Source organism: Vombatus ursinus, unplaced genomic scaffold, assembly GCF_900497805.2.
Source record: "Vombatus ursinus unplaced genomic scaffold, bare-nosed wombat genome assembly UNPS02014772.1, whole genome shotgun sequence".
Taxonomy (NCBI): Eukaryota; Metazoa; Chordata; class Mammalia; order Diprotodontia; family Vombatidae; genus Vombatus; species Vombatus ursinus.
Window position 1 is genome coordinate 37,432,511 of NW_020954550.1, and position 26,981 is coordinate 37,459,491.

The 26,981-nt window shown below is 35.1% G+C and overlaps 1 protein-coding gene across 1 annotated transcript in view; it reads right to left on the minus strand.

The window, feature by feature from the left end:
* Positions 1-26,981, minus strand: part of WDR70 (WD repeat domain 70) — a 328,253-nt gene that overhangs the window by 271,896 nt on the left and 29,376 nt on the right. The window contains exon 6 of the mRNA XM_027863563.1: positions 4,496-4,555. Within this exon, the coding sequence (XP_027719364.1) occupies positions 4,496-4,555 (60 nt within the window). The remainder of the gene's footprint in view (positions 1-4,495; positions 4,556-26,981) is intronic.

Sequence of the window (26,981 nt, forward strand, 5' to 3'; positions counted from 1 at the left end):
ACACACACACACACACACACACACACACACACACGGTTCTAGCTTCTTTGACGCACCTCCCTAGACCCAAGAAAAAGCCCAAGCTATGTGGGCTCTATGCCTCTCAGACTTGGTGGGTACCCAATATCATTCAAGTCACTATGCGTTGATTACTGACCAGAAACATGTCCAGATAGAGACCAAGAGGGCTGCATCCAAAGAAAACAAACGCTAATGTATATTTGCTGCATGTTTGCTCTGCTAGAGCAAAGTAAACTTCCTTATTTGTTAAATGTTCAGTGCCTCACAAATGCCTTATTTTATCCCAACATCAAACCTAAATTGAGACAGTGCTGGCTTTAGAGCCATACCTACAGGATTGCCTAGCGGCAGTGAGGGTCCAACTGAGGTTGTGCAACATAAATTTGTAGTGAACCCAGTTGTGTGATTTTCCCCACCCCTTGTTAAGCAGCTCATATGTAGGAGTGAAGGTGACAAATGGTGGGAGTGACCCAAGGCTGAGGCTTGGCTGAGAGCAACTGACAATATGATAAGAGGGATAGAGAGCCAAGAGAACTGAAGGGTCAAGGGATTGGAGGTCATGGTGAGGACAAAGAGAAGGGTTTTTTTTAAGGCAAGACGGAGGGAGAGATGAAAAGCCAATAAGATACGATTAGACAGGGATTTCAGAATTCTGACACTAAGCTGGTGTCCAAATGAAGTGGTTCTGATATAGCACCTAATGAAACTAGAGATCTTAAGATTCCTTAGAAACGATGGCAAAGGTGATCCACTGCAAGTTTTTTTGATGGACTCCTTTTAATTTCAAATACATATGCTCTCTGAATCATTTTTGCTTAGCTAAGCTCACATAAAGCCTTTTAAAATCTCATATTTCCTTCTACTGCTCTTCACTGTTCTGAAAAGGATATAATCTAATCATACTGCTAAACAGTATCATTCAAATTAGATGGTACTCTTGGCCTTCCACCTCTACTTGGCAAAAAGATCAAATATATGTTGACTGAGGAAGTTTCTGGAGTTTCCTATTGTCTCCCTTGTTGTGATGACTGTTTTTCATTGGTTTGCAATTTCAATAAAGAATAATAATAGAAGCAATGTCTATTTTCTCTATTTCCTCTTTTTCAGTTTTAAGATTTTACTATCTACTGAGCTGAACTTAATGGAAATGTCAGGTTGGAACTATTCTAATCAGTAGTGTCATCTTCATGTCTTTAGCCTTCCTTTAACTTGGCTTTAGTTTTAACTTTTTTTAACTAATTAATAAGAATAACTGATTGTCACATCAATAGTCAATCATTTCCATGTCAATAATTCTTCTGATGTTCTATATTCATGAGGTCTAAGCTTTTCAATTCTAATCTTGATTAAAGAATTCATGATCTAAATATTGAGGTTTTTTAACTGCCTACAAGCCTATATCCTCTCACATGTCTTAATCTCAAACAATTTTTTCCCAAGATATTTTTTGCCATCCTTCCTTGTGCCCATCTTCACAATGAAGTCAATCAATCAAGTATTTACTATGTGTTTAACATGTGTGGACCATTGTGCTAAGCCCTGGGAATACAAAGACAAAAGTGAAATAGGAGCTAACATTTCAACAGGGTATGAACTCAAGTCAAGAAGCACTGATGAAGTACCTGATATGCACCAGGCCCTGGGCCAGCCCTGGGGATACAAAGAAAGGCAAAAACCAGTCCTTGCTTTCATTGAGCTAATGGGAAGAGACAACATACTTTAACTAAGGAAGAAGGTAACAAGTATACATATGAATATATATAGAACACATACAAACATATACAAAATGAATGTTATAAGGTACTCTGGGGAGGGGATGGATGCCCTAGTAGCTAGATGTTTGCTAAATCCTAAATCTCAAAGTATATATCAGTATAATTTAAAAGCTCTGGTCGGATTCCCTTCAAAATTTTAATACTCCCAACAGATAGATACTAGTACATAAATTGCAAATACCTTGAAGTAATAAAAAATATATTTTTGCTTATACTCATTACATGCAAAGCAAGGGGAGATAAGTAAGTGTCATGTGAAATGCTATCTTTCATCATTAGACACACCATCAAAACCAACTTCACCACATCTTTATTCACCTCTCAAAGAAAAACTTTCAAAGAAAAGTGAGTCACCCCTGATAGTTAGCTACAATTCATTCATGTCTTCAGGTTTCGTTTCATTTGTAGCCAAAATGTCAACATGGATACAGTTCAGTTGGTCCTATGGTATTATTGGACAAAACACATTTAAAACTGGTACTTAAACCAATGTTTTAAGGAAGTCTAAATAGCACCCTGTTCCCTCTTTTCTATAACTATTCTATCATATAGCTTAAGTCAAAGGTGGGGGGCTTGACAGAGGGAGAGGGCACACAGGCTGAAGGCCAAAAAATTTCATCACCTAATAAAAAATCTTCTAGAGCTTAGTCTTCTTATTCAAAAAAGACTACCTGATCTGGAATTATATTGAAAAAGTCAGCTTGCGTACCACACACATAACATTTAAGAATCCATATTATTGGGGCAGCTAGGTAGCGCAGTGGATAGAGCACCAGCCCTGAAGCCAGGAGGACCTGAGTTCAAATCCGGCCTCAGACCAAACACTTGACACTTACTAGCTGTGTGACCCTGGGCAAGTCACTTAACCCCAACTGCCTTAAAAAAAAAAAAAAAGAATCCATATTATTAAAAAAAATTTTTTTAATTAAAAAAAAGAATCCATATCATTTGAACAATACAACAAGGTATATTTATATTTCACGTAGAGAAATACTGAAACATATACAAAAGGTAATATATAAAGGAAAGAAAAAATCAGAATAATTATGCACCCTGATTATGCCTATATATCTTTTTAACATATAAGAACATAAAAGAAAACCAACCAAAAAAATGGACGGGTACAGAGCCAAGATGACACAGTAAGAAGTAAGTCGCTCCCACCCTCTTTTAATGACCTCAAAAAACCCAGGAAATATTGCCCCAGGAAAAACCCTGGAACAGCTGAGCCAGCAGAAAGATGGAGTGTAGCAGTCTCGTAACCCAGGAAGCTTGGAGGATTAACAGGAAAGGTCCCTCCTGCTCTGGTGGAAGGGGAGTAGTACAGGATAGGAGGCACCCCAGCAAGCCAACAGCAAACCCCACCCTAGCAAACCAGGGAAAGATCCTAAGCCCCAGGGTGGTGGAGCAGGCAAGAACCAACACCAGGACCTACCAAGTGCCTTAGCACAGGCAGGGGAGCTTGGAAAACCACCACATGCGCCAGTGGGCATCTTCCAGCAGCCAAATATTCCAGTGCTTCAAAGAAGCTTGGGTGAGCAGGCGTCCTCCAGGGGCCAGAACCCCCACCCTCACCCCAAAAGCTTCAGTGTTGCTGACCCGAGCTCAGCACCAGGTAAGCTGCCAGGCCCCTACAGCACCTGAGGCCCCCGCACACAAAGCCAATGACCAGGTCCCTGACCCCCAGCACAAGAAGCTTAGGTCAATGTCCCTTGTGCTCCAGCAGAAGAGTTCAACTTAAAAAGCCAAGAAATAGGCAAACACCATGAGCAAAAAGCAGAAACAGACAATGACCATAGATTCTTATTATGGGGACAGGGGAGATCAAAACACAAATTCAGAATAGGATATTGTCAATATATCCACATCCAACACCTCAAAAATTTGATACTTATTCCCTCAAAGAGGAATATGAATTGGTCTCAAGCCCAAAAAGCCTTTTTGAAAGAGGTCAATAAGGATTTTAAAAGTCAAATAAGAGAGGTAAAAAAAAAAAAAGGGAAAAGAAATTAAAAGTATGCAAGAGAGAGTCAATAGCTTGGAAACGGAAGGACAAAAAAATGGATGGGTACATGGAAAAAATAAGAAAAAAATGTACTGCTTATTTTTTTTTCATTTTACATTGTTCTGAATGTTCTTTTTATTGGTTTATTATATTATTTGAATTTTACAATGAAAAAATTACTCATAAAATTTTAAATTAGTTTCATATAACTTTAAGAAATATGATTGTTAATAAATTACCAAAAGACTGAAAAATATAGATATCAAATATATAGTGTCGTGAGTGACAGAACCAACATTCATTCTTCATCTTAAACATTAATTCTACAAAAGTATAAAAACAGTTACCTTTTAATATTAGTTAAAAGTCAAGAATATCAGAATATTTTCCCATTAAAAATAAATATATTTTTTAGTTTCCAGTCTTGATGCTTCATGTTACTCAATACAAACTAGACTTTAAAGCCAACAAAAGCTATGATAATAGCAAGTGTTATATTTTTAAATAACAAGCAAGGACTATTTCACAGCAAGGACAAAATCCCATGGAACAAAAAGAAACATGTCCACCTTTAGCTCCTTTAACATTTATCATTTTTGCAACATTAACCATACAATTTGTCTTTACTAAATTTTAAAACTGCTTTATCATATTTCCACCTTTGAAAGAAAAGTCCCATCAGTTCAACACTTACTGTTTTACTGCCGTGCTGCAAAGTGATTTCATGAGAATCAGGTATTTTTTTGACAGGGTTCTGAAATGAGAAAATTACATCCTATGAGTGAATTTGAAGAGCCAATAACAAAACAAGGTATGATTTCTTTCAAATCAAGCATGTTACTAAAAACAATTAATATAAAATACAAGATAATAAAACAAAAGCTTCAATCCCAAAGAATTTTTTTTTCGATGCCTTAATAGATTTGGAAATAAAAGAAACTCATGAGACTGATCTCCCCCACCTAAAGACAGAACTTTACTTCATTACCTCAAGCAGATGAGAATGTATTATACTTTTTTTTATTCTCTAAACATATAATCCCCTTCAACAAGACATTTTTTGTGCCTTATAATTAATCTCAGTCATTCAATCTAAAGCAAGGGTGGGGAACCTGCAACCTCAAGACCACATATGGCCCTCTAGGTCCTCAAGTATGGCCCTTTGATTGAATCCAAACTTCACAGAACAAATCCCCTTAAATAAAAGGATTTTTCTGTAAAACTTGGACTCAATCAAAAGGCTGCACCCAAGGACCTAAAAGGCCACATACAGCCTCGAGGCTGCAGATTTCCCACCCCAATAAAGTCTAATTAATTGTTTTCCTATTTTTATAAGACAGCAAAAAAGATTGAGTATAACTTTCTTAATTATAGTAACCAATGGTTTATCTAATTTATTGGTTTTCTCCATAAAACCAATTCCTAGTTTTATTTATTAATTCAATAGTTTCTTATATTCAATTTCATTAATCTCACCTTTAAGTTTTAGGATTTTCAATTTGGTGTTTAAATGGGGATTTTTAGTTTGTTGTTTTTCTAGTTTTTTTAATTGAATGCCCAATTCATTGGTTTGCTTTTTTTCTATTTTACTGATATAATCATTTAGAGGTACAGAATGTTTTCACATTTTGTCTTATTGTCATTCTCTTTAATAAAGTTATTTATTATTTCCAGAAAAAAAGAGAATGACTTTTTTATATACATAAAAACACTGTGATTTAATACTACTATAGAAAAAGAAAGTAGTTTCAAACATAGAATAAAGGGGAAATGACTTTCAAGAATAGTTTCCAAAGAAAAAAATGAATCAATGACTTCTTATGACATGTTATATAAAGAAAAAATAATCAATAGGGCTATTGCCAATGAATAACAAGGAAGAAGAAAACAAATCTCCACAAAAAAAATTGGAAGAAATGCCAATATAAAAGACAAGCACAACACAGCACATTTTCTAGTACCCAGGCAAAATCAAACCTGGTGCCATGACTACACAAAGTAGCTAACTCTGCCACAAAAAATGAACAGGAAAGTTACCACTAATCATTTTAAATTAATGATTTTTCCAATATGAAATACAAGTGGTATAGAGATTGATGTAATGGTAGAGGCAGACTGATATAGTAAAACATGAGCAGGAGTTAGAAGACTCCTGGCTCCACTACTACTAGCAGCCTTTCTTGAATCTGACTTTCCTTAACAATACAACAAAGATGCAACAATTTCAATTCAATACACACATTTGTCTTTTGTTTCTCTAGCCAACTCTATCTCACTAAAAATATCAGGAGCTACGGCATGGAAGCATCACTCCATAGACTAGACTCTATGATCAACTAGATGAAGACTCTTTTTATAGGCTGATTTTCTATGAGGTTTATATGCATATATAAGAATATCACTTATTTCACTGCGTATAGTTAAGAGTAGAAGAATAGACTTAGGTCTCTGTTATTGTTGAACTTAAGTAACAATATACTACATTAGTTTTGGCTATCCTTCACTGACACAATGAATCTTTGTTCTAGGAAATGAAATGAAATGTTCTAGGAAATGAAAATGATTACCTCCTTACCTAAAGAAAGGTAAGAAGCACCAAGTTTAGAGAGAAAACACTGCTTTGCATTTACTATCTAAGAATTGATTCAGTTCATTTATAACATAGACCTGAGAAGATATAAAGGACTTGAACAATAAGAACAGAACAGAATGGGAAAATGAAAAACCAGACATTTTTCCATTTTCTCCTGAATTTTAACTCTGTAGAAATGTTACTTTTACAATATGGTTTCATTGTTTTGTTGGAATCATGAAAGCCATACTAGAGACAATCATATTCAACTTCAAGTTCAAGCACATTTTCACAAGCCAAACATAAATCCTCTACTCTAAATTATCTGGACCTTCCATTCCATTTAATTAATAGGAATAACAGTAAGGAAATTACTTTGTAAGCAATATGTAAAAGATACACTTAGAACAAACTATTACATTTTGTATTCTTCTAAAGAGTTCTTTCAAAACTCCACAAATAACATAAAAATTGTCACCAGAAAATCAGACTGAAGAAAATTTCATTGAAATACGGAACACATATGTGTGTACATATACATATATGTACTTAAATATGTTTATATATACATAAATATTCAACATTTTAAAGAATAAAAAAATCTAAGAACATAGATCAGCTTAATATTTGTTACAAAAGAGTTAAATGCTTATGTTTAAAATCAAAGTTTTGTTGAAAATCATGTAAGGCATAACTCACAAAAAGCACACATAACTGGCATAACTAAATCATCTAAAACAGCAGCAATCCAGTTTTTTTTTTTTTTACGCATTCAGCTGATATTGACTATTCTTTTGCAGAACTTAGGACTTTTTGAAATACGGCTTGGTGTGAAATTTATGAAAGCATTCAAATATTTTTAAGATTGGCTAGGCCAGGGATGTCACAAAGCACAAGACTACAATGAATTTTTTTTATTACCAGAATCTATAACAAGTAGTGCAACTTTAAAGTGAGAAAAAAAATTATCTGTTTGCTTCCAATGTCAACAAATGATCATCTCTCAGGCTTTTTTCTATGCCCCCCACAACAACAAATAAAGCTACCATATCTTGAATACTGTGAAAGATTCCATCTGATTTCAATCTTTGCAAGGATTTCAAATTTAATAAACAGAAACTTGTTTTCTGGGACAAAAGTCAAAAGCTAAAAAAACAGTAAAGTAAACATGCACTGTGACAGAAAGGGTTCCCGGTAAGAATCCTGCCAAGAAACGTATAGAAGAGGGCTCATACCAACCAGGAACCTAAAAAGAAAAGGAGCTGTTTCCCCTCCCTGAGAAGTTTCATGCTGATCTAGCCCTGGTGGTACATATAGTAGCAGAGCAGACCAGGTCTACTCAAAAGTAAACTTGGCAAATACAGGCCCATAAGGGTCATGGGAAATTTAGACATTACTTGAGTCAAAAATTCTGAACCAAAAACAATGAAATTAATCCACATCCACCACAGATTAAAATAAAACCCCTGTTGTTTCTAAAACTGGCTCTGTTCTAGGGCAGTCACCTGAGAACCTAGAGGCATCTAGTAAGACCACAGGTCCAAAGATGAGGCTAGACTCTGACTGATTCCTGCAGTCAAGAGCTGGTAATTGAGCATCAGAAAAATGGATGACCTTAAAATTTCAAATCCTATTTATTATATGTTGCATTATGGTTCGCTCAACACAAACTTACCACAATAAGAAATAATTTACATTTGATTAACTTCTACAACAACTACATACACTAGTTTTGGAAGAATAAAACTACTAATACTAAAATTATTTGAAGCATAAAGCTTTAAGAATCATCATCTACCTACTACCTTTTATGCCAAACAATGTTAAAAATATTAAATTTTATTCTTCAATGTTGAATTGCTTTCCTTTACCTTTAAAGAGTCCCTAGGTGCAATATGCGTTGGTTTTCTAATACTGGTGAAGATTTTATGCTGATTTAGTTACATACTCTCACTAATAATAAATCTATTAGATAAAGGGTCCCTATAATGCTTTCTGTATCATGGACCCCTCCTGGCAGTCTTGGAAGCCTGTAAACTCTTTCTCGGCATAATGTTTATTGCTTTGTGTTCATAAATGGACATGCTAAATTTCAATTAGAGGTAAGTGCAAATAAGTATGTATTTTTTTTTTCCCATTCAAGTTCACAGATCCCCTGAAACCTGTGGTATCATAGATCCCAGGTTAAGAACCTCAGTGTTAGAGGTTGGCAGGGGTGAGGGTCTTTTATCCAATGAAGACAGCAAAAACAACCCTTTTCACGATCAAACCCAAAAGACAGGTCCATTTAGCACTATATTCTAACCACAAAGCAAAAGGAGAAATTCTCTGTCTGCAACAGAAAATTTATGTTTAAAAGTAGTATAAAATATGATTAGATAATTAGAAGTGGGGGGCTAGACTGTGAAAAGTCTAGAATGCCAGAAGGAGGAGCTTGGACTATATAGGCTAGGAAGCTATATCATAATTCTGAGCAGAGAAGCAATAAAGAAACTTGTGTTAACCTGTCAAGAGCAGAGAGATGGAAACCAGAGAGACAAGCTGGTAGGAAATTATTAGGATTAATTTATATATCACGTGATATGAACCTAAATTAGAGAAGGATGGTAGTAGACATGGAAAGAAACAAAGAGGTAAGTTTTGTTATCGTGATAAAGTAAGAGGCAGAACCACCATACCTATATTCTATCTACCTCACTTTGTTCACTCAGCCAGCTCAACTAAATGAATCAGAGTTCCACTAATCATGTCACTCTGACAAGAGAATATCCACTGTTTTGTTATTTAACTGAGGAAGTGTCCTATTTAATATAAATCTGTTTTCCTTAAACGTTTCACTCTGACAAATGCTAAATATTACAGAGCTCTCCATTCCCTCAACAGGCCAATTTTCTTGAAGTATTATTTTCTCTTTGAAATATACATCAAGAAATTTGTTTCATGCAACTCGATATACAAACAAATCACCAAAAACTTTCATAAACTTAAAAACAAACGTGGTGGAGATTATCACTCTTTAAAAAGAAAAAGGCTGACAGTCAGACATTTTCTTAGGAAATAAATTATTCTATTGCTAAGGAATCCAGTAAAAATAATCTTGATTAATTTTGTAATCAAAACAAATGCAACACTGAAAAGATATCCAAATAAGACACTGAGCATTTGGGGAATTGTACCAGTACGGGAGCATTCAATTCAAATAACTACTTTTCCTCCTGCTAGCTTCAGTATAATTTCAAATTTTCTATCAAATAACGTCAGTGCTTCAACAAGTGCTTCTAAATTATAGAAAAAGACCAGTACAGGAACCTTTACAAATATATTAAATATTACTATGTGTTATTTGGATAATTCCAAGAACTGCAAACCACAGAGATGATTTCATAACAGTACTTCAGAATTGCATAATCAGAGAGACAGAGATACTCTCATAAATAAATTAAATATTTGTTTCTATCATAGTAACTAAGACAGCATATTAGAAAATGTTAATGCCTTCACTTATAAAGTTGAATTTAGGACTAAGATCGTTTTTCTTTTAAAAAGGTCTCATTTTAGAAAAAGCTGACATTGGCACAATATTCAAAGCTGACAACTGGAAGAAGGAAAAAATTAGAAGAGGTTTTTATATTTAAATTATTTCTTCGTTAAACATTTTTCTCTTCTAAGATCATTATTCCAAAACACCAAGCACAAAACAAATTTCATATTAGTTACAAACATCATCATATCCAAAAACAAACAAAAAGCTTGAACTGAAAAGCTTTGTGAAGTTACTGGCAGAAACACATCCTCCTCTTTCTCAGCACAGCTTTGAAAACGTCAAAATGTTTTAGAATACCAAATAACACGTTCAATATGTAATATATTAAAATGAATAAAACACACTGAATTTATTGATAAATCTTAATGATAATAATGATTTTCTGCAATAATCATGGAAAGGTGAATGCTGATAAAGAACTTTAATTATGTTGTTTTGAAAATTCTCCTAGTATTTAGCTAACTCAAAAGAGAAGCAACTTAATAACCTCTAAGGGCATATTTTGGTAGAGTATGTACATGGCAGCCAAATATTTATGAAAATCAGCATAATTTGTTCTATTTTGGTAATTCAATAAACTTTCTAAATTTTAAAATATGCCAAAATATCTAAAATATCCTAAATCTAAAACATAAATATGTTTATATAAGCCCAAAATATTATTAATAGCATTTGTCACTGCTAAGCATATATTCTTGATGTGGATATTAATTAAAGAGCATTTATTAAGAGATGTATCTTAATTAGAAGAGTATCTTTAGATAAGCACATATCACCAGATCCTGAAAAAAATGTCAATTTTAGGTGCTCATGGGGTGATGGGGAGAACAAGCATTTACTGAGCATCTGCTAAATTACAGGCACAGCAATGCTTTACAAATATTATCTTAATTGATCCTCACAACAACCCAAAGAGATAAGTACTATTGTTTTGTTTTTGTTTTTTTTAATATATGCCAAGGCAAACAGAAGTGTAAGTGCTTTGCCCAGGCAGGGTCACACAGGTAGTAAGTTTCTGAAGTTGGATTTGAACTCAGGATTTTGACTCTAGGCCTACGCTCTGCCCACTGTGCCACATAGCAGGAACTGTCAAGATTTTCTATTTGCATCCCCAGCACTTAGTAGAGCACATAACAAACACTTAGTAAATGCTTTTTTTCATTAATTCATTTACTCAAATTAAATTCTTCTGTTTAGGGGATAAGAAAAATGTCTTGAAAAGGGCAAAGAAAAAATAAAAAATAAATAAAAATTTAAAAAATTAAAAAAAGAAAAGAAAATAGCAAAGAAATATGTTGAACAGCTGCAGGAAAAAATGCTGGATAGTAATAGATTAAGAAGGACCTTGAAAATCTGACAAAGTAGTTCTGGAATGTATTGGAAAATAAGGAGCCACGGAAAGTTTCAATGCTAGGGGCAGCTAGGTGGCGCAGTGGATAGAGTACCAGCCCTGGAGTCGGGAGAACCCGAGTTCAAATCCGGACTCAGACACAAAATACTTATTATCTGTGTGACCCTGGGCAAGTCACTTAACCCCAATTGCCCCATCAAAAAGCAAAAAAAAAAAAAAAAGTTTCAATGCTAAGGAGAAAATCAATGGAAACAGTACTCAGCAAGAATGATCAGTAATCAGTATTCAGGACATAGGAAGAGGCAAAACTTAGTGTCAGAGGAGGACAGTCAGGAGGCTGCAGGGCTTGAACCAGAATAGCAGGAGAGAGAATACAGAACCTGTTGAATACAGGATCTTTAATGAACACAATACATGTTCAATAAACTTTTGTTGATAGGATTTTATGTGAATGGAGAGGGATAGATGAGAAACACTTCAGAAATGAAAAATGGGTAAGATTTGCTAAATGACTAGCTAAGATATGAAAGGAGAGAAATGATTCAAATAAGGCTCCAAGGTCTGAAGTCAAAAAAGACTTAGATGATTTCATGTCCATATAAACCTCTAGTTGAATGATCCCTTCAACTTAAGACTAAACAAGAGCATCATTTTCTCCAATTCTCAATAAAAATCACTGCCTGCAAAAATGAAATTCATTCAAATACATATTAAATGCCTTCTGTGGGCAAGGCACACGGCTCTATAGAAGATACAAAGTTCAACTCACAATCCTTGCCCTCAAAGACAACTAAATAATTGCACCGCTTGAAGCTGGCGAAACTAAGTATTTACAAACTAGAATTTAAATTCTATTTTCTATTCTCAAATATTCATTTAAAATGTTATGTTTTTCACATACACTAACAAATTTTAGAATGCTATATCATTAGAAAAATGCATAATCTGAAATCCAAAAAATATTTTTAAATGCTCTTGCATGCTTCATTTACCTTAAAAATAAACCATTCAAAAATTACCCAAAAAGATCTTAAAGGCTATGGTTAATCTAAATTACTGCAGGAAGGAAACATACTTTAATCACACAGCTGGTTTCAATCCTATTACTGGTATGATTAGCAATTTTCCCAGGCAAGCTATAAATTACCTTAAAAATATCACCACTTATATTCTTATGAGCTATGATAGAGAAGTACATTTTTAAGTAAGTTGACATAACATAATACTGTTAAGCAACATCAAGAAAGCATCTAAATTTTTTTAACTTTCACTAGATGTGTTTGAGATCTGTAAAACTCAAATTACTGATTCTTTTCTAGAAATTTTATTTTTTGATTGCTTTCTTCTAAACAAAGGACTACATGGTTCAAATGAAATAATTTATATAAAGCACTCTGCAAACTTGAAAGTGCCATGTTCATTCCTATTTTTATTATTCTATTAACACCAGTTTCCAATGCTATAATACCATTGGCTAATACTATAGTGAAATTCTACTGGGATGCTTCATCAAGGCCTGAAAGCAAGCCAAGGTTCTGAAAGATTATGACACCAGAGCAACACAAATTCTGGCAGGTCCTTCCAAGCTAAAAAAAAGTTTCAAGTATGACCCTGGCAATGAATTACTACCTAAGAACTATTCCAACAAAGGTCAGAAAGCTAAATCACCTGAAGGTTGATGAATTCTTTTGGCCACAGAGGCTCATTAAACCATACACTCACAATAAACTCATGATGAAACCATAATGATGTGGAAGAGTTGTGATCTACATTGGTGGAAGGAATACTCATACCTACAAAATACCAGATTTTCCTAAGTTGAGTCTAAAAATGTTTAAGAGCACTTACTTGAAATTAAATTGAAATGCAGATCATACCAGTTTACTATGTGCTCTTTTAGGGCAAAACAGAAAAGGAATAAAATTGATTCCACCTGTGGTTGAAGGAAGTGGTGGGGACAGACAAGGTTAAAAGGCTAGAACACAAGGTCCAGGACCTACTGTAATGAAATTTATCCCCCAAAGAAAATGCTCTCTGGCCAAGTAATTTTGCACAGCCACCACTCAGAGGAAATAAAACATTTCTTCTCCAAAGACTGTCCACTTCTGGGATTCAAAAACTTTGTTCCTGCACAATGACCCAAAATACAAAATCAAAAGTTAATCATTCTAAAGTATACAAACTATTTCACTGTAGTGTAAGGGAATCTTGGAAATAAAGACCATATATGTAAATAAGTAAAGTTATAAATAGTCACTCATGCTATTTGACTAGGTTGTGGCTGTCTCACTAGGAAATTTACCTTCACTTCAGCAATGTGGCATTTAGGCTCCATGGGCAGAGAAGGAAAATGAAAGAGGACACACTGGGGGATGTCCAAATGATGCGGGCATAGAGAAGAGCAGAGTAATACAATGGCAAGAGAGATAAAGAGGGTCTGGCTAGAATGAAAAGAGCAATAAATGGTAGGGAAGGAGAAATATAACACCTTCAGACACCAAATTGTACTCAAAAACAAAGTGATAGTACAGACACATTAAAAAAAAAACTTAAGAAATAATGCTTTACTTAGAAAAAAAAATCAATCCAATTAGGCCTAGAGTAACAAAGAGTAGTAACTATTATTTCTCTAAATTAGCGCATTATGGGGAAAACAAATCAAACACTCAAGGAGCCAAATGCTCAAGGTAATACATGTAATCTCCTGGCACAAAAATTATCCTAAGAAAAATTTATTTCATCATTAATAATAACAATAACTACAACCACTGGATTTCTTCACTATCATGCAATAAGTTAACTATAACGGCTGCTTCTACTAACATGTTTGTAGTTCACAAATACACAGCCTGGTGGGCCTTGCCATTCTTTACATTTTTCTTGAATTTGCTAAACTCCATATACAGGATTGATAGTTAAAAAACCTGCATGGAAAATCAACCAGTCTCAAGTGGTAACACTCTCTAAGTAATTCTCAATAAAGAAAAAGTATGATTCCTGCAAATACCTTGGAGCTTTTCAAAAGGAGAGTAAAGAGACAATACCTACCACAGTTTTCATGATTGTCTTTTTTCAAAAGGCAGACATTTCTCTAACACTGCAATTCCCAAGGGGTCACTTTAAGATAATGAGTGAACCACTCCTGCAATACCCCTCCTTCTGCACTGGGGTCAAAGGATCATAAGAACATAGATTTATTGCTGGAAAGGACCAACTAGCCCAGGGTTCTTAACCTTTTTGCATCACGGACCCCCTTTGACCATCTGGCAAAACCTAGAGGCCCCTTCTATGAATAACGTTTTTAAATGCATAAAATAAAATACAAACGATAGCAAAGAAAACCAATTATATTGAAATACAGCTAACGAAATAGTTCTTTAAAGTTTGTAAATATTACTTAAGGACTTCTGGTCTAGTTTCACCCCTTCATTTTACAGCCCAAAGTCAGAGAAGTGTTAAGTGTCAGAGGAAGGATCTAAACCCAATTTATGTGACTCTAGCACCATGCTCTTTCCACTATCCAATGACACTTATTTTGTGGGCTTTTTGTTTTAAATTTAAACTTCTAAAATCAGCTCCTTATCCCATATAACATGAATTAAATAATTAATTAGAGTGCATTTATTAAACTATCACTACATGCCAGGTATTATGCTAAGTAAGGACTAGGGATACAAACACAATTAAGTGAGACAGTTCCTGTCCTCCAGAAGTTTACATTTTAATAGAAGAAGAAAATATAGGCAGTGGTGGTCAGGAAAGAGTATTTTGGACCGTGGAGTCAAAGGGATGATGATAAGAGACTCATGGGGCAACTAACTGACATTCTCTTTCCATGAATGGCAGTGTTGATTCTATTACTGTTCTCAGAGCTAGAGTCAAGTTAGCTAATCAGAGCCCAGGTTCCCCGAACAGGACCCTGAGTTCTGACAGGTGATAGAGACTAGAGCTGCAGGTGACATGGCAGAGAGAGGGCCAGGAGCTGCTGTGGTGAGCCTGGATGGGATGAGATCAGGGAAGAGAGCGCCAATCAGAGCCCACTGCCCCAGGGGCACAATACACAGATATAATGTCTTCTCAGTTAAGTATGGGGTGCTTAGCATCTTATATGGGATATAAAAATCATTGTAATGTTCCACATATATCATTCCTCCTTCATCAGTCCATTTCAAACTTGCCATTGTCATCTTTTGGCATTCCCTGCTTTATTCAAAGGTATCTTTCTGCCATTATCAGGTTCTGGTTCATTTGGTTTTCTTGTTGTTGCTCTTGTTTTAATTTAAAAAAAAAAATGATTTTCTATCTCTACTCCCCTAATAGAGAAAAACAAAACCCTTGTGACAAATCTGCATAGTCAAGCAAAAGGAGCCCATGTTCAAAAAGAGTCTGTCCCCATCTGCTCTGTCAAAAGGGCAGCAGGCTTCCTCATGACTGTTCTGGTCCTGAGTGCCTTGATCAGGGCTCTTTAGTCTTTACAAGATGTTAGCATAACCATCATTCTCCTGCTTACTCCACTGCCTTGGTTCACACAAGTCTTCCGAACTTTCTCTGGAAGTGTCCCCGTTCTTAATTTCTTACGGCACAAGAGTATCATATAGCACCAGCCTCTGTTTCTTCTCAGCTTTCTCTTTGATATGACTTTTCCTGAGCTCAGCCTTTCTGTACTCCTCTCCCACCTTTCCTTTGGCTTTCATAGCTGCTTTTCCCACCAACTATTTTATAGTCTCACTCCATTCTTTCCCTCCACCAACATATCCTTCATACTAATGCCAAAATATATGTGTTATTTATAGATCTAGTAGTGAGTGTCACTCCTCAATTCAAAAATCATCAGTGGCTCCCTACTGCCCAAAAAAAAAAGTTCAAACTCCTCTTAATGCATTCAAATCCCTCAACAATTTGGTGCCACACTTTCCTTCCAGTCTAACCTATTACCCTCCAGCCAATAACACTGTAACCAAACACATTTTTCAATGTTTGTTGAAATGACCTACATTCATGTTGTGACAAATGACAGATTTGAATAAAGAATAAGAATATCTTTGCAGTACTTATTGTTAACACTTACCATCTAGTAATCTTTTGCTGCTACCCCTTCCCTTACCTTCACCAAGAGCTTCAACTTAACAAGATGTTAAATCTTATTCTAAGACCTACTGAATGAATTCAAGTTCTAGTTTGTTGCTTAACAAATAAACATAAGGAATACATTTTTCCACCTCATTTTTCAAAGAAAAGTAATTCTTCCAACATTAATAACAACTAACTTTACTTATTCCAATTTGCTGAAAACCTCATTTCTGAAAAATCAATTTCAAGGGTTGGTAAATTATATTCTACAAGCCAAATATTAGGTGAGAAGAGAAATGGATTCCGGCCAAAATGCCTCCATTGCCCCCTTGTGTCTATATTCTGAGAAACTGTGGGATGAAAAAGCAGCTAACAGCAAGGATGGGAGCATCTGATTCTGCAACAGTGTTTCTTATATCCTCTGTGGGCAGAATTCTCTGCATACTAATTAAGCAGCTTACTTTTATAAATTACATTAATCTGAAGAAGAAATTATGAAGATTTTGCAATCATTTCCATTTTCTTTTATCATTCCTGGAAAAGTCATCTTACCAGCAGCTCTAAATTCAACCAAATTAATGATCAACCCTTGAGAAAGTTTCACCAACCAACCAATAAGCACTACTAAAAAATTTTTAAATATCCTCTGGGTTCCTCAAGTCCGCAAGAAAAGAAAAAGAACTGTCTGCCACCAAAGTCTGATATCTGGCAAAACATAAAGCCTAGAGATCAAAAAGGTGGAAAAAATAGTCATAGCCCAATAGGGGCCTCTCTAACAGTGAAGATGCCACCCAGGGTGTCAGATATAATTCAGAGACAACTCCTACTCCCGATAGATACTCCTAAAAGGTCACTGATAAAAACATTCTAGTTTTATGCACAATCAGTCACTGAATTTTCAACTACCTGTGGTAAGAAGAAAAAGGAGTTGGATATATCACCACTTCCCAAAGTAATATGTTGATGCAGGAGCTTAAAATATATTGATATAACACATAAATGCTAATCCAGGGGCCCCAGAATTAAGAGAATGTCAGAAAACTTTTTTGAGAAAAAAAGAGGAAATTTGTATACCCTGCCCTCAAAAAATATGTGACAATAGGCGACATTACATACAATAACTCTTTCATTCTTAACAATAACCCTATGAGGGAAGTACACATATTATGTATTCTTGATATGGATGTAATTTCCTATATAATGGTAGTATGTATCATTTATTTGAAGGAACAAGTGGATTATTCTTTCTACATACTAGGTAAAGTTTACAGGCTTGTGTCAGTACTGGTCAACATATATGGAAAGGGATCTTGGACCTTTTTTTGAAAGGAGTTAAGTTTTCACTGATCTGAAATAAATATGAGATAAAGTGGTTTGTGTACTAGTTAGAGAAAAAAAGGAATTTTGAAATATTTATAGAGTAAATATAAATATTTAGGAAATAAATATTTAAATGTAAAACTAAGCAGGATAGGTGAAGAATTCTACTTGCTCTTTCCCTACTTGACGGGAAAACTTGCAAAATGTGGAAAGGAGAGTTGGGGGAAGGAGGAATGGTGGCAACTGACTTGGTAATCTACTAGAGTCAATAAGCATTTATTAAGCATTAATTGTGTCAGACACTTAAAGTAAGAGTTCAATCCAAGTCAACCAGCACTACTGCTAAAAGGCAACCTAAGATCAAAAGACAACAGGATAAATACAAAAATGAAAAATCAACAAGCATTTATTAATCTCCTACACTGTGCTAAGTACTAGCTACACAAACACAAGTAAAATACTCTATACCATCAAGGAATTTGCATACTAGTGGCTAGATTTGGCATGTTCAAGGTTAAGAGTAGAGTCAAGATGGAGGAGTGAAAGGTCACAGCTGCCAAATCCCAAAATCTCTCCTACAAAACAACCACAGAAAACAACAAATCAAATTCTGAGCTGAAAAGTCAACAAAAAGCCAGCAACTGGAGTAATGTAATTACCAGGAGTATCCATAGCCTACATAACACAGGGAATTAAGGGGACTGAACATCAGGTTAGAAAGAGATTCCAGGGGCACCTACACTCACATTGGGTGTAGGACCTGGGGATATTTGGCCGCTTTGCAGGCTATTACCCAGTTCTGGGGTACTGTTCCAGGGCAGAGAGGAGCAGTCACAGTCACAAGGGAGCAGGGGCCCTACCTGGGCAAGGACTAGAGCACAGACCAGGAAGACAGTGACTACACCTCTCCCTGGATCATACTAACCTGGAAGCACCAAAAACTTACAGGCTTCCAGATCAAGCTACAGAAATTCAAACCACCCATCCCTCCCAGAGGTGAGCGGAGCCCAACACCAACAGAAATCCAAAGTCGAGAAATAAGCTGGGAAAATGAACAAACAACAAAAAAAGAACCTGACAATAAACAGTTTCTATGATGCCAAGGAAGCTCAAGACACAAATTCAGAAGAAGACTCCGACTTGAAAGCATCCACAAACAAAGCTTCAAAGAAAATGCAGATTGCACACTAGTCCAACAAGATTCCTGGAAGACCTAAAGAAAGCCATTTTTTTTTTAAAAAGGGCAAAAAAGTGATTTTAAAAGTATGGCTTTTAGAGGGAAAATTAGGAAAGAAATGGGAACAATAGAAGAAATTATGAAAAGAGAATTAACAGCTCAGTAAAAGAGGAACAAAAAATACTGAAGAAAATACTAAAAATCAGAATTGGCCAAAGTAAATAAAAGAGGTACAAAACCTCACTGAAGAAATATGGTCACAGTTAAGTAAATAATGATATGTGAAAAATAAGTAAATAATGAATGGGGGAGAGGAGACACTAACTGGGGAGAATTAGGAAAGGCTCCTTGTCAAGCAATACTTGACCAGGGCCTTGATGAAAACTAGGGGTTGCAAGAGGTGGATGTGGGGAAAGAAAGAATTCCATACATGGAGGGAAGCTCATGAAAGGCTCTGAGGCAGAAGACAGAATGTTATGTATAGAGAATGATAACCATGATCAATATAGAGAAACATAAAAAGACTTAAACTGATGCAAAGTGATATAAGTAGAACAAGGAAAGAACAATGATGACAGAAGATTTCAATAAACAGTTTATCTTTAAACAACTGCAACTTTTGACAATCTGAATTTATACAACAGATAAATTATAAGGTGTTTCTGTTTCTTTACAAAAGGATTTATAGTTGCTTTTATTTTGTTCAAGCCAGTAACTGCATACATTCAGATTTTAATTGTTCCACTATTCTCATTATATGGAACTCAAAAGTACATCCTATTTTCTTCTAGCAACATTAGGAAAATATTTCAGAAATAATATTTGACTTTGAAATTTAATTTCTGAAATTTTCCCTGATCAAAACCTAGAGAAATCAAGAGATTTTTGCACCTCTTTTTTGATAAGATTTTCAAAAATAAGAGAATCACTGAAAAGCAATTTTACACCTGATACCAAAAGGACACAAGAGGATTCAAATGAAATCTGTGCATTCTAATATATTAGCCACATTTCAAAAGTTGTAAGGTTTTTATGAGTGCTTTGTTCCTCAGGAGAAAGGCAGCTAATTCTCACAATTTATAAAAGGAAATCAAACAAGCAAAATAAGTCACATGCATGCTCTACACCCATTTTTTTCAAGAAGTCTTTAATCACATTAAATAAAAGAAAAATGCTCACATTGAAATATAGAAAACAAAAAACTGATTTATATTTGCTGCACAGAATAATACTGAACTTTTGACATGTAAGTTCTTAAAAAGTTATGGTAGCACAGACATATGCTCTCAGATTAAAAAAAAAACCCAACAACTATGAAATGTGGAAAATAAATCCAAGGAATAATCATTCTAGGATCTGTTCACTATCAAGATTAAGTATCTATAATCCCTATATACCACTAAATGCTCACCTGGAAATATTCTACAGTTGCAAGGTATTAACATTATCTTCCATCTGCAAAATGATATCCCCAAAGTAAAACTGACCTGTTTGCAGTATCAGCACTTTAATTTTAAAAATCTGAAAAATACTTAGACGCCTACCTACCATAGTAAATGCTTTTTTAAAGTAAAAGTACTTAGCGTTTCGGGTGTTAAACATTGAAGTTAACCTCTATCTGTGCTTTCTGCACACATGGATTCACCCTTACAGACTCCAAAGACTTCCTCATTTGTAAGTTTACTGCAAAAATAGCTATCCCTCTAAGAAAAGGATCAGCCTCATATTTAATGAATTTCATTTCTATTTCATCATAAAGGTAATCAATTTAAAATCTTCAATACCATCAAGCTCTGGGGCTGCCTCCACCATGACCCATCCATCCTCCATTTTCTTCTGATGAAATTCAGAAGCATTTTGAAGAAGTCACTGCCTGAGATGTATTACCAGCCATGTTCTCTGTTCACAGAATTTCAAGGAAAAGTGAAGTAGTGGTTTCCATATATGACCACAACTTCCAGAAGCTATCTCCCACACTTACTAAAAGAGATACAGAAAGGAATGTCTCCATGATCACACAATAAGGCAGTGACAGAGATGAGAAAAGAGCACTGAATCTCAATCTCACAATCTCAACCATACAATTATCTATGAGCCTTAATACATTATAAAATAGTATCATTTTATACATCTCTCATATATTGTTAAAAGAATTTAAAATAGTTCCTTACATATCAAAAGTAAAACAGCTATTAATCTGACACTATTTCTATCTAAAGAGCTACTTCTCAAGATGATGCTAAAAACAAACATTTCATGACATCTCAATCAATTAGTTTATTCAGGTTTTCTCTCAATACTTTTAATCAAAATACCAACTTTGGACTCAGACTGATTAACACAGCAATACCTAAAATTAAAAATTACTTTAAATTTTATTTACATTCATAATATCCGTTGTTTCCTTTTTACAGTTTGTTTCAAAAATGCATTCTCCAAATGAGACTTCCCATTTGCCAGCAAAGAGAAAAACACATCCATACACCACATTATTAATATATTTAATGACTTTTTGTCCATCTCTTTTTCTTCTAAAACTTTGGTTTATATTCCCCATATGATAAATCAGCAGTGCAGAACCTGTAGGATATAAACACACAATTTTCAGGAGAAGAAATTCAAGCTATCAACAGCTATATGAAAAAATTATCTGTCAATAATAATTCAAGAAATGAAATTTAAACAACTCTGACGTTCTACCTCACAATCCTTCAGATTGGCACCTGACAATGGATACATTAATGCACTGTTGATAGAACTGTGATCTGATCTAGTCATTCTGGAAAGCCTTTTGGAACTATGCCCCAAAAGTTATTAAACTTTGATACAACAATATTGCTACTTCAGCTATCCCCCAAAGAGATCAAAGAAGGAGGAAGAGGACTCAAATATACACAAACATTTATAGCAGCTCTTTTTGTGATGGCAAAGAATTGAAAACTGAGGGGGTACCCATCAATTAGGAAATGGCTAAACAAGTTATGGTATATGAACATGATGACAGAATACTACTGAGCTATAAAAAGTAATGAAGGGAGGGGCAGCTAGGTGGCGCAATGGATAGAGCACCGACCCTGAAGTCAACAGGACCTGACTTCAAATCTGGCCTCAGACCAAACACTTGATACTTACTAGCTGTATGACCCTGGGCAAGTCACTTAACCCCAATTGCCTAAAAAAATAAATAAATAAATAAATAAAAGAAATAACGAAGGGAATGGTTTCAAAGAAACCTGGAAAGATGTATATGAACTGATTAAGAATGAAGAGAGTATAGCTAAAAGAGTAATTTATACAGGAATAAAAATATTATAAAGAAGACAATCAATTGTAAAGATTAGAAACTTGAATCTCCCAATGACTAACCATGATTCCAGAAGACACATAATGAAATCAGCTACCTAGTAAAGAAGTGATGAACTCAAAGTACAGACTGAAACATTTTTTTGGACAAAGACAATGTAGGAATGTGTTTTACTTGACTATACATATTTACAATAGGGATTTTGTTTTTCTTGCTTTCTCAATGAGGGAGGAGGAAAAGAGGGAGAAGGGATGGAGAGAAGGTAGAACTTCATTTGAAAAAATAATTTAATTAATAAATAAAATTATGGCTTAGAAAGGAAAACACCATATCAGGAAATTCTCAGTGAAAAGTCACTAGGAGTCTAAATGGATTTTAAAACCAACAACAATAAATATAAGGCTCCATCCATGGTTCCAATCTCACATCTTAAGGGAGTGATACAGAGAGCAAATTGCTAATTAGTGACTTCTAGTTCAAAGGGCATGGAGTCCTTCGGCTCTCTAACATACTTGGACAAAAAAAAAACTAACATACTTGGACAAAAGTTTTCTTAATGGTACTATAGCAGTTCTAAGATCTTTTCTTTCTGTCTTTCTCTTTATTATCAATCAGTTCTTAACTCTAAGAAAAGCATTGACTCCACACTGATTCCAGCCATCCTCCCCTTCTTCTGGTACATCTGATTTGAAATTTCCTAGGCTTTTCAATCAACAATTATGCAAATAAAATGACTAAACTGTCTATACCCTTTAACTCAGATTCCATATCCTCTAAACCAGAGATTCCATTGGGTATCCCAAGGAGGTCACTGAAGAGAAAGTTCCCATATACAACAATGTATTTGTACATTTTTCATGATGGCAAAGAAACGGACACAAAATAGATGCTTATTAATTGAGGAATGGCTAAACAAATTGTGGTACATGAATGTAATGGAATACTACTGTATTAGAAGAAATGATAAATGTGATGAATACAGATAAGCATGGAAAGATTTATACAATGTGATGCAGGATTAAGTAAACTGAGATAAGAAAATAATATACACAATGACTATAACAATGTAAACAGAAAGAACTACAAAACAATCAAAAGTGAATGCTGTGAAATTAAAAAGAATAAGCATGGCTCCAAAGGATGGACATGAGAAGACACCTCCATCCCACTCCTTTGCATGGGTGTGGAACACTAAATATAATCAGATTTTTACAATATAGTAATCATTTTTGCAAATTTTTGTTCTCTTCTTTTTTTTAAATATCATTTGTTATATAGGATGATTCTCTGGGAGGTAGGAAAAGAGAGATTCTACTGGGAGAAATTTTGGTGATGTAAATACATACATATATATATATATATATATATATAATTATTATTAAAAATTTATATAAAAGAAACTTCCCAAGCTTGTAAAAGAAATATATTTGTTCTTGTTACTTTTTAATAAATGATGATACAAATGTTTCAAGCAATAAGTCTAGTTATTTACACAGAGCCCTGGCCCAAGCTGTTGTCAGTTTGTGAAATCAGTAAGAAATCTGAGAAAGATGAATCTTCTAAATATTTAGCAAAGAATAGTGGTTTCTTCTGCTTCAGGTCATGGTGCTACCATTGTTAAGGAATCACCTCCCTGAAAACACCTGGATTAAATTAAAAGTGTTACTTAATATTAATTTTCCATCTTTCACATACACAAAAACTTAAAAATGATGAACCATCTCTAAAGTTGATAATCCAACACCTGTCTTTTGCTTTCTCAAAAAAAAAAAAAATCTGATGTTATCCTAATGCCATATCATTCAGCTAAAAAAGTCTATAGCCCTTAGACGTTACACTGAGAAAACCATACATTCTCATAAAATACAGCAATATTTCAAAGACATCTTAATCATAATAAATCAGAAGGTAAGCAGAGGAAAAGAAACTTCCTGGAAACTGGACACCACCATAGTGTGAATATTTACAATATTAGCTAATACTCTCCAGGAAATGATACCAGGTGATAAAAATCAAGTCTCTTTCTAGTCTTCTATCACATCAGACTCCTTTTTCCCCCAATAAAGCTTTATTTCTGCTTCCCACAGGGCTCTTTTATTCTCCCTAATAACTTGAGACTTGAAGTTGTGTTCTTAAAATCCTTTCACCTTGTCCAAGAACATGGAAGAAGAAACACCGGAATGCTGGTAAGAGTTATTCAGCTGTGGCAGAAGTACAAACAACACACACTTGACCAAGATAACTGCAAACTTACCCTACTCTCTACAGTGGCTGAGATGTTAGGACTTGTTTCTTGAAAATTTTTAAGGCTATTTACACCTCAACCTTAAAGACCTGGTTAAAACTTTTCAGAGAGAGCTTTCCTCAAATTCCTTCATCACACGAACTTGGAGGAAAATCCTTTATTCACCATCTACTAAATATGTGCTGTGATGCAAACTACAGCTTCAAGACAGACAAACAGATTTTATCCTAACTTGAAAACAACAAACTTAGCTAAACTTTTGTTTTAAAAAAATTGATTTTTTACTTGAGGACTTATATTTTTAAGTCCTAATTTCAGTTATGCTAAGAATAATTATAACAAAGAGAAAGGGAGGGAAGGAGAAAAAGTATTTATATAATGCCTACTATATTCCAGGCATTGTGCTAAGTGATATACAAATATTATCTCATTTAATTCTCCCATCAACCCTGCAAGGTAGGTGCTATTATTAGCTCCATTTTACAGTTGAGGAAACTGAGGCAAACAGAAGTGAAATGACTTACCCAAGGTTACAAAGCTACAGAGTGCCTGAGATTAAATTTGAAAGCAGGTCTTTCTGACTCCAGGCTCAGCACCCTCTGCACTGTGGCGCCACCTAGTGAGCTTAAAGATGTAAAACTGCAAATGCCAACAGTACAATCCAATCTTCATTCTTTGCAATACATACATATCTGAGAAATACAACAAATGAGGACACAACAAAAAAAAATAGAAGAAGAACCCTGACCAAGTACTACCACCATCATCTCCCACCCTTCATCCCTGAAAAAGCAAAAGAGAAAAGAATGCTCGATTGATTTTCCATACAACTGCACCAATCACAATATGGACAATGGGAAATCTTTATCCACTTGTATCTTTTTTCTTATGTGGACAATTAGGCCAGAGAGTGGACTCCCCACTGAAGCTCTGGGAACAAAGGCAAAGGCCTATGAATACCCCTGCCCACTTAATAGAATTTTTTTCTGCTCTTCAAGTCATTAGCTGATCTCTCTTAAATTTGGGAGAAATCCACACAAAAAAAAAATACAAGAAATTACACCAACTAAAAGGTGAGTCTTGGCAAATACAGTTCTCACATTTAGGAGCTTTAATATGAAGACTGCCTTGACCAATGTATATTGTTCTATTCGTTGTATTTTTATCTCCAGAACCTTCCTGGAACATAGTAAGGACTTAATGAATGCTTGCTGACCAGGTGACTGCAAGTTCTTATTCTTTCACATCTCAGAAGCCATTTCATGCATGCCATAGCTACAATATTTATCATCGAGTGGTAAATCTTTCAATGCTGAGCTTCTCCAAATTTAACTAGCTGAAATCAGACCAACACTTTTCACTTCATACTTAGTTAAGATCAAAATGGGTACATGACTTTGCTATAAAATGTTATATTTTAGAAAAGCATAAAATAAATTATCTTTCAAAGCCACGGATAAGGAAAGAGTTCATGACCAAATGAGGAACACAGAGGATCACAGAAGAAAAAATGAACCTTCAGGAACAAAAGCCTGACAGGGGCCACAACTTCAAAGGAATGGAAGAGTGTGTTCCAAGGTGCATTGGAGCTCAGGGTGCAGTACCTTGCAAATGAAGTATCTTGCAAATCCGAGCTTAACCACACAGGACAAAAAAATGGACATTCAATAAAGAAGAGTTTGAAACATTTTTAGAAGGAAAACCAGAACAGAAGAGATTATTTGCTTTTCAAATATCACAAACAAGAAAAATGCAGGAGAAGTGAACAGAGACAGCAATAGGAACAGAGTGATAACAGAAAGACCAGTAAAAGAATTATTCCTAAATATACACAAGGAAACAGAGGTGAAGGCTGAAATCTGGTAGAGGTAACAGTGAAGAGGAGCCCAAAGGGCATTATAAACAGAACCTGGCAACAACCTGCCTACAGGCGAATGATTCTTTTGTGGGACTACATTATAACATGGGAGGGTACATAAAAGGGGGAGGGGGAGAAAGTAGGGATACAGAAAAGAATGAGTGATGCACCAGGGTCAAGTCAAGAATTACCAATGAGGAGATGGTGACTTCTGTGGTCTCCAAAATCAAAAAGCCTACAGGGGAATGGGTGAAGAGGAGGGGAGAAAGATTGAAAATATGATGAAAAGAAGGAAGCCTTACTTTGGTGGTAGGAAGGGGTTCTACTGATGAATGCTCTTATGGGTGAAAGAAGATGAGGATCTTACACTAGATGAGGCCTGGGGGATTTGGTACCTAAAAAGTCTATTTGTTCTGGAAAAGGACGAGGTGAAATCCCTAATGGCAATTGGCACCTGGAGGACTAGGACAGCACGGACACGGAGGAAATTTCCATTAAGTGTAGGAAATAAAAGGTAAAGAAGAGAAAGTATAGATCAGTGGTGGGGAGGTCCCCTTCTATGGGGCAGTGTCTTCTCTGACACTTGCCATAATAGGCATTGTTCTGAGAGAGAAGCACAATGGAAAAGGGGACTCCATGAGGTAAGCCCTACAAGGAAGTGGTAGAAAGCACCTACAGAACAGAGTCTTATAGAATGAATATTGTAGAAGCTTTAATTTCATGAAGAATACAGGGAAAG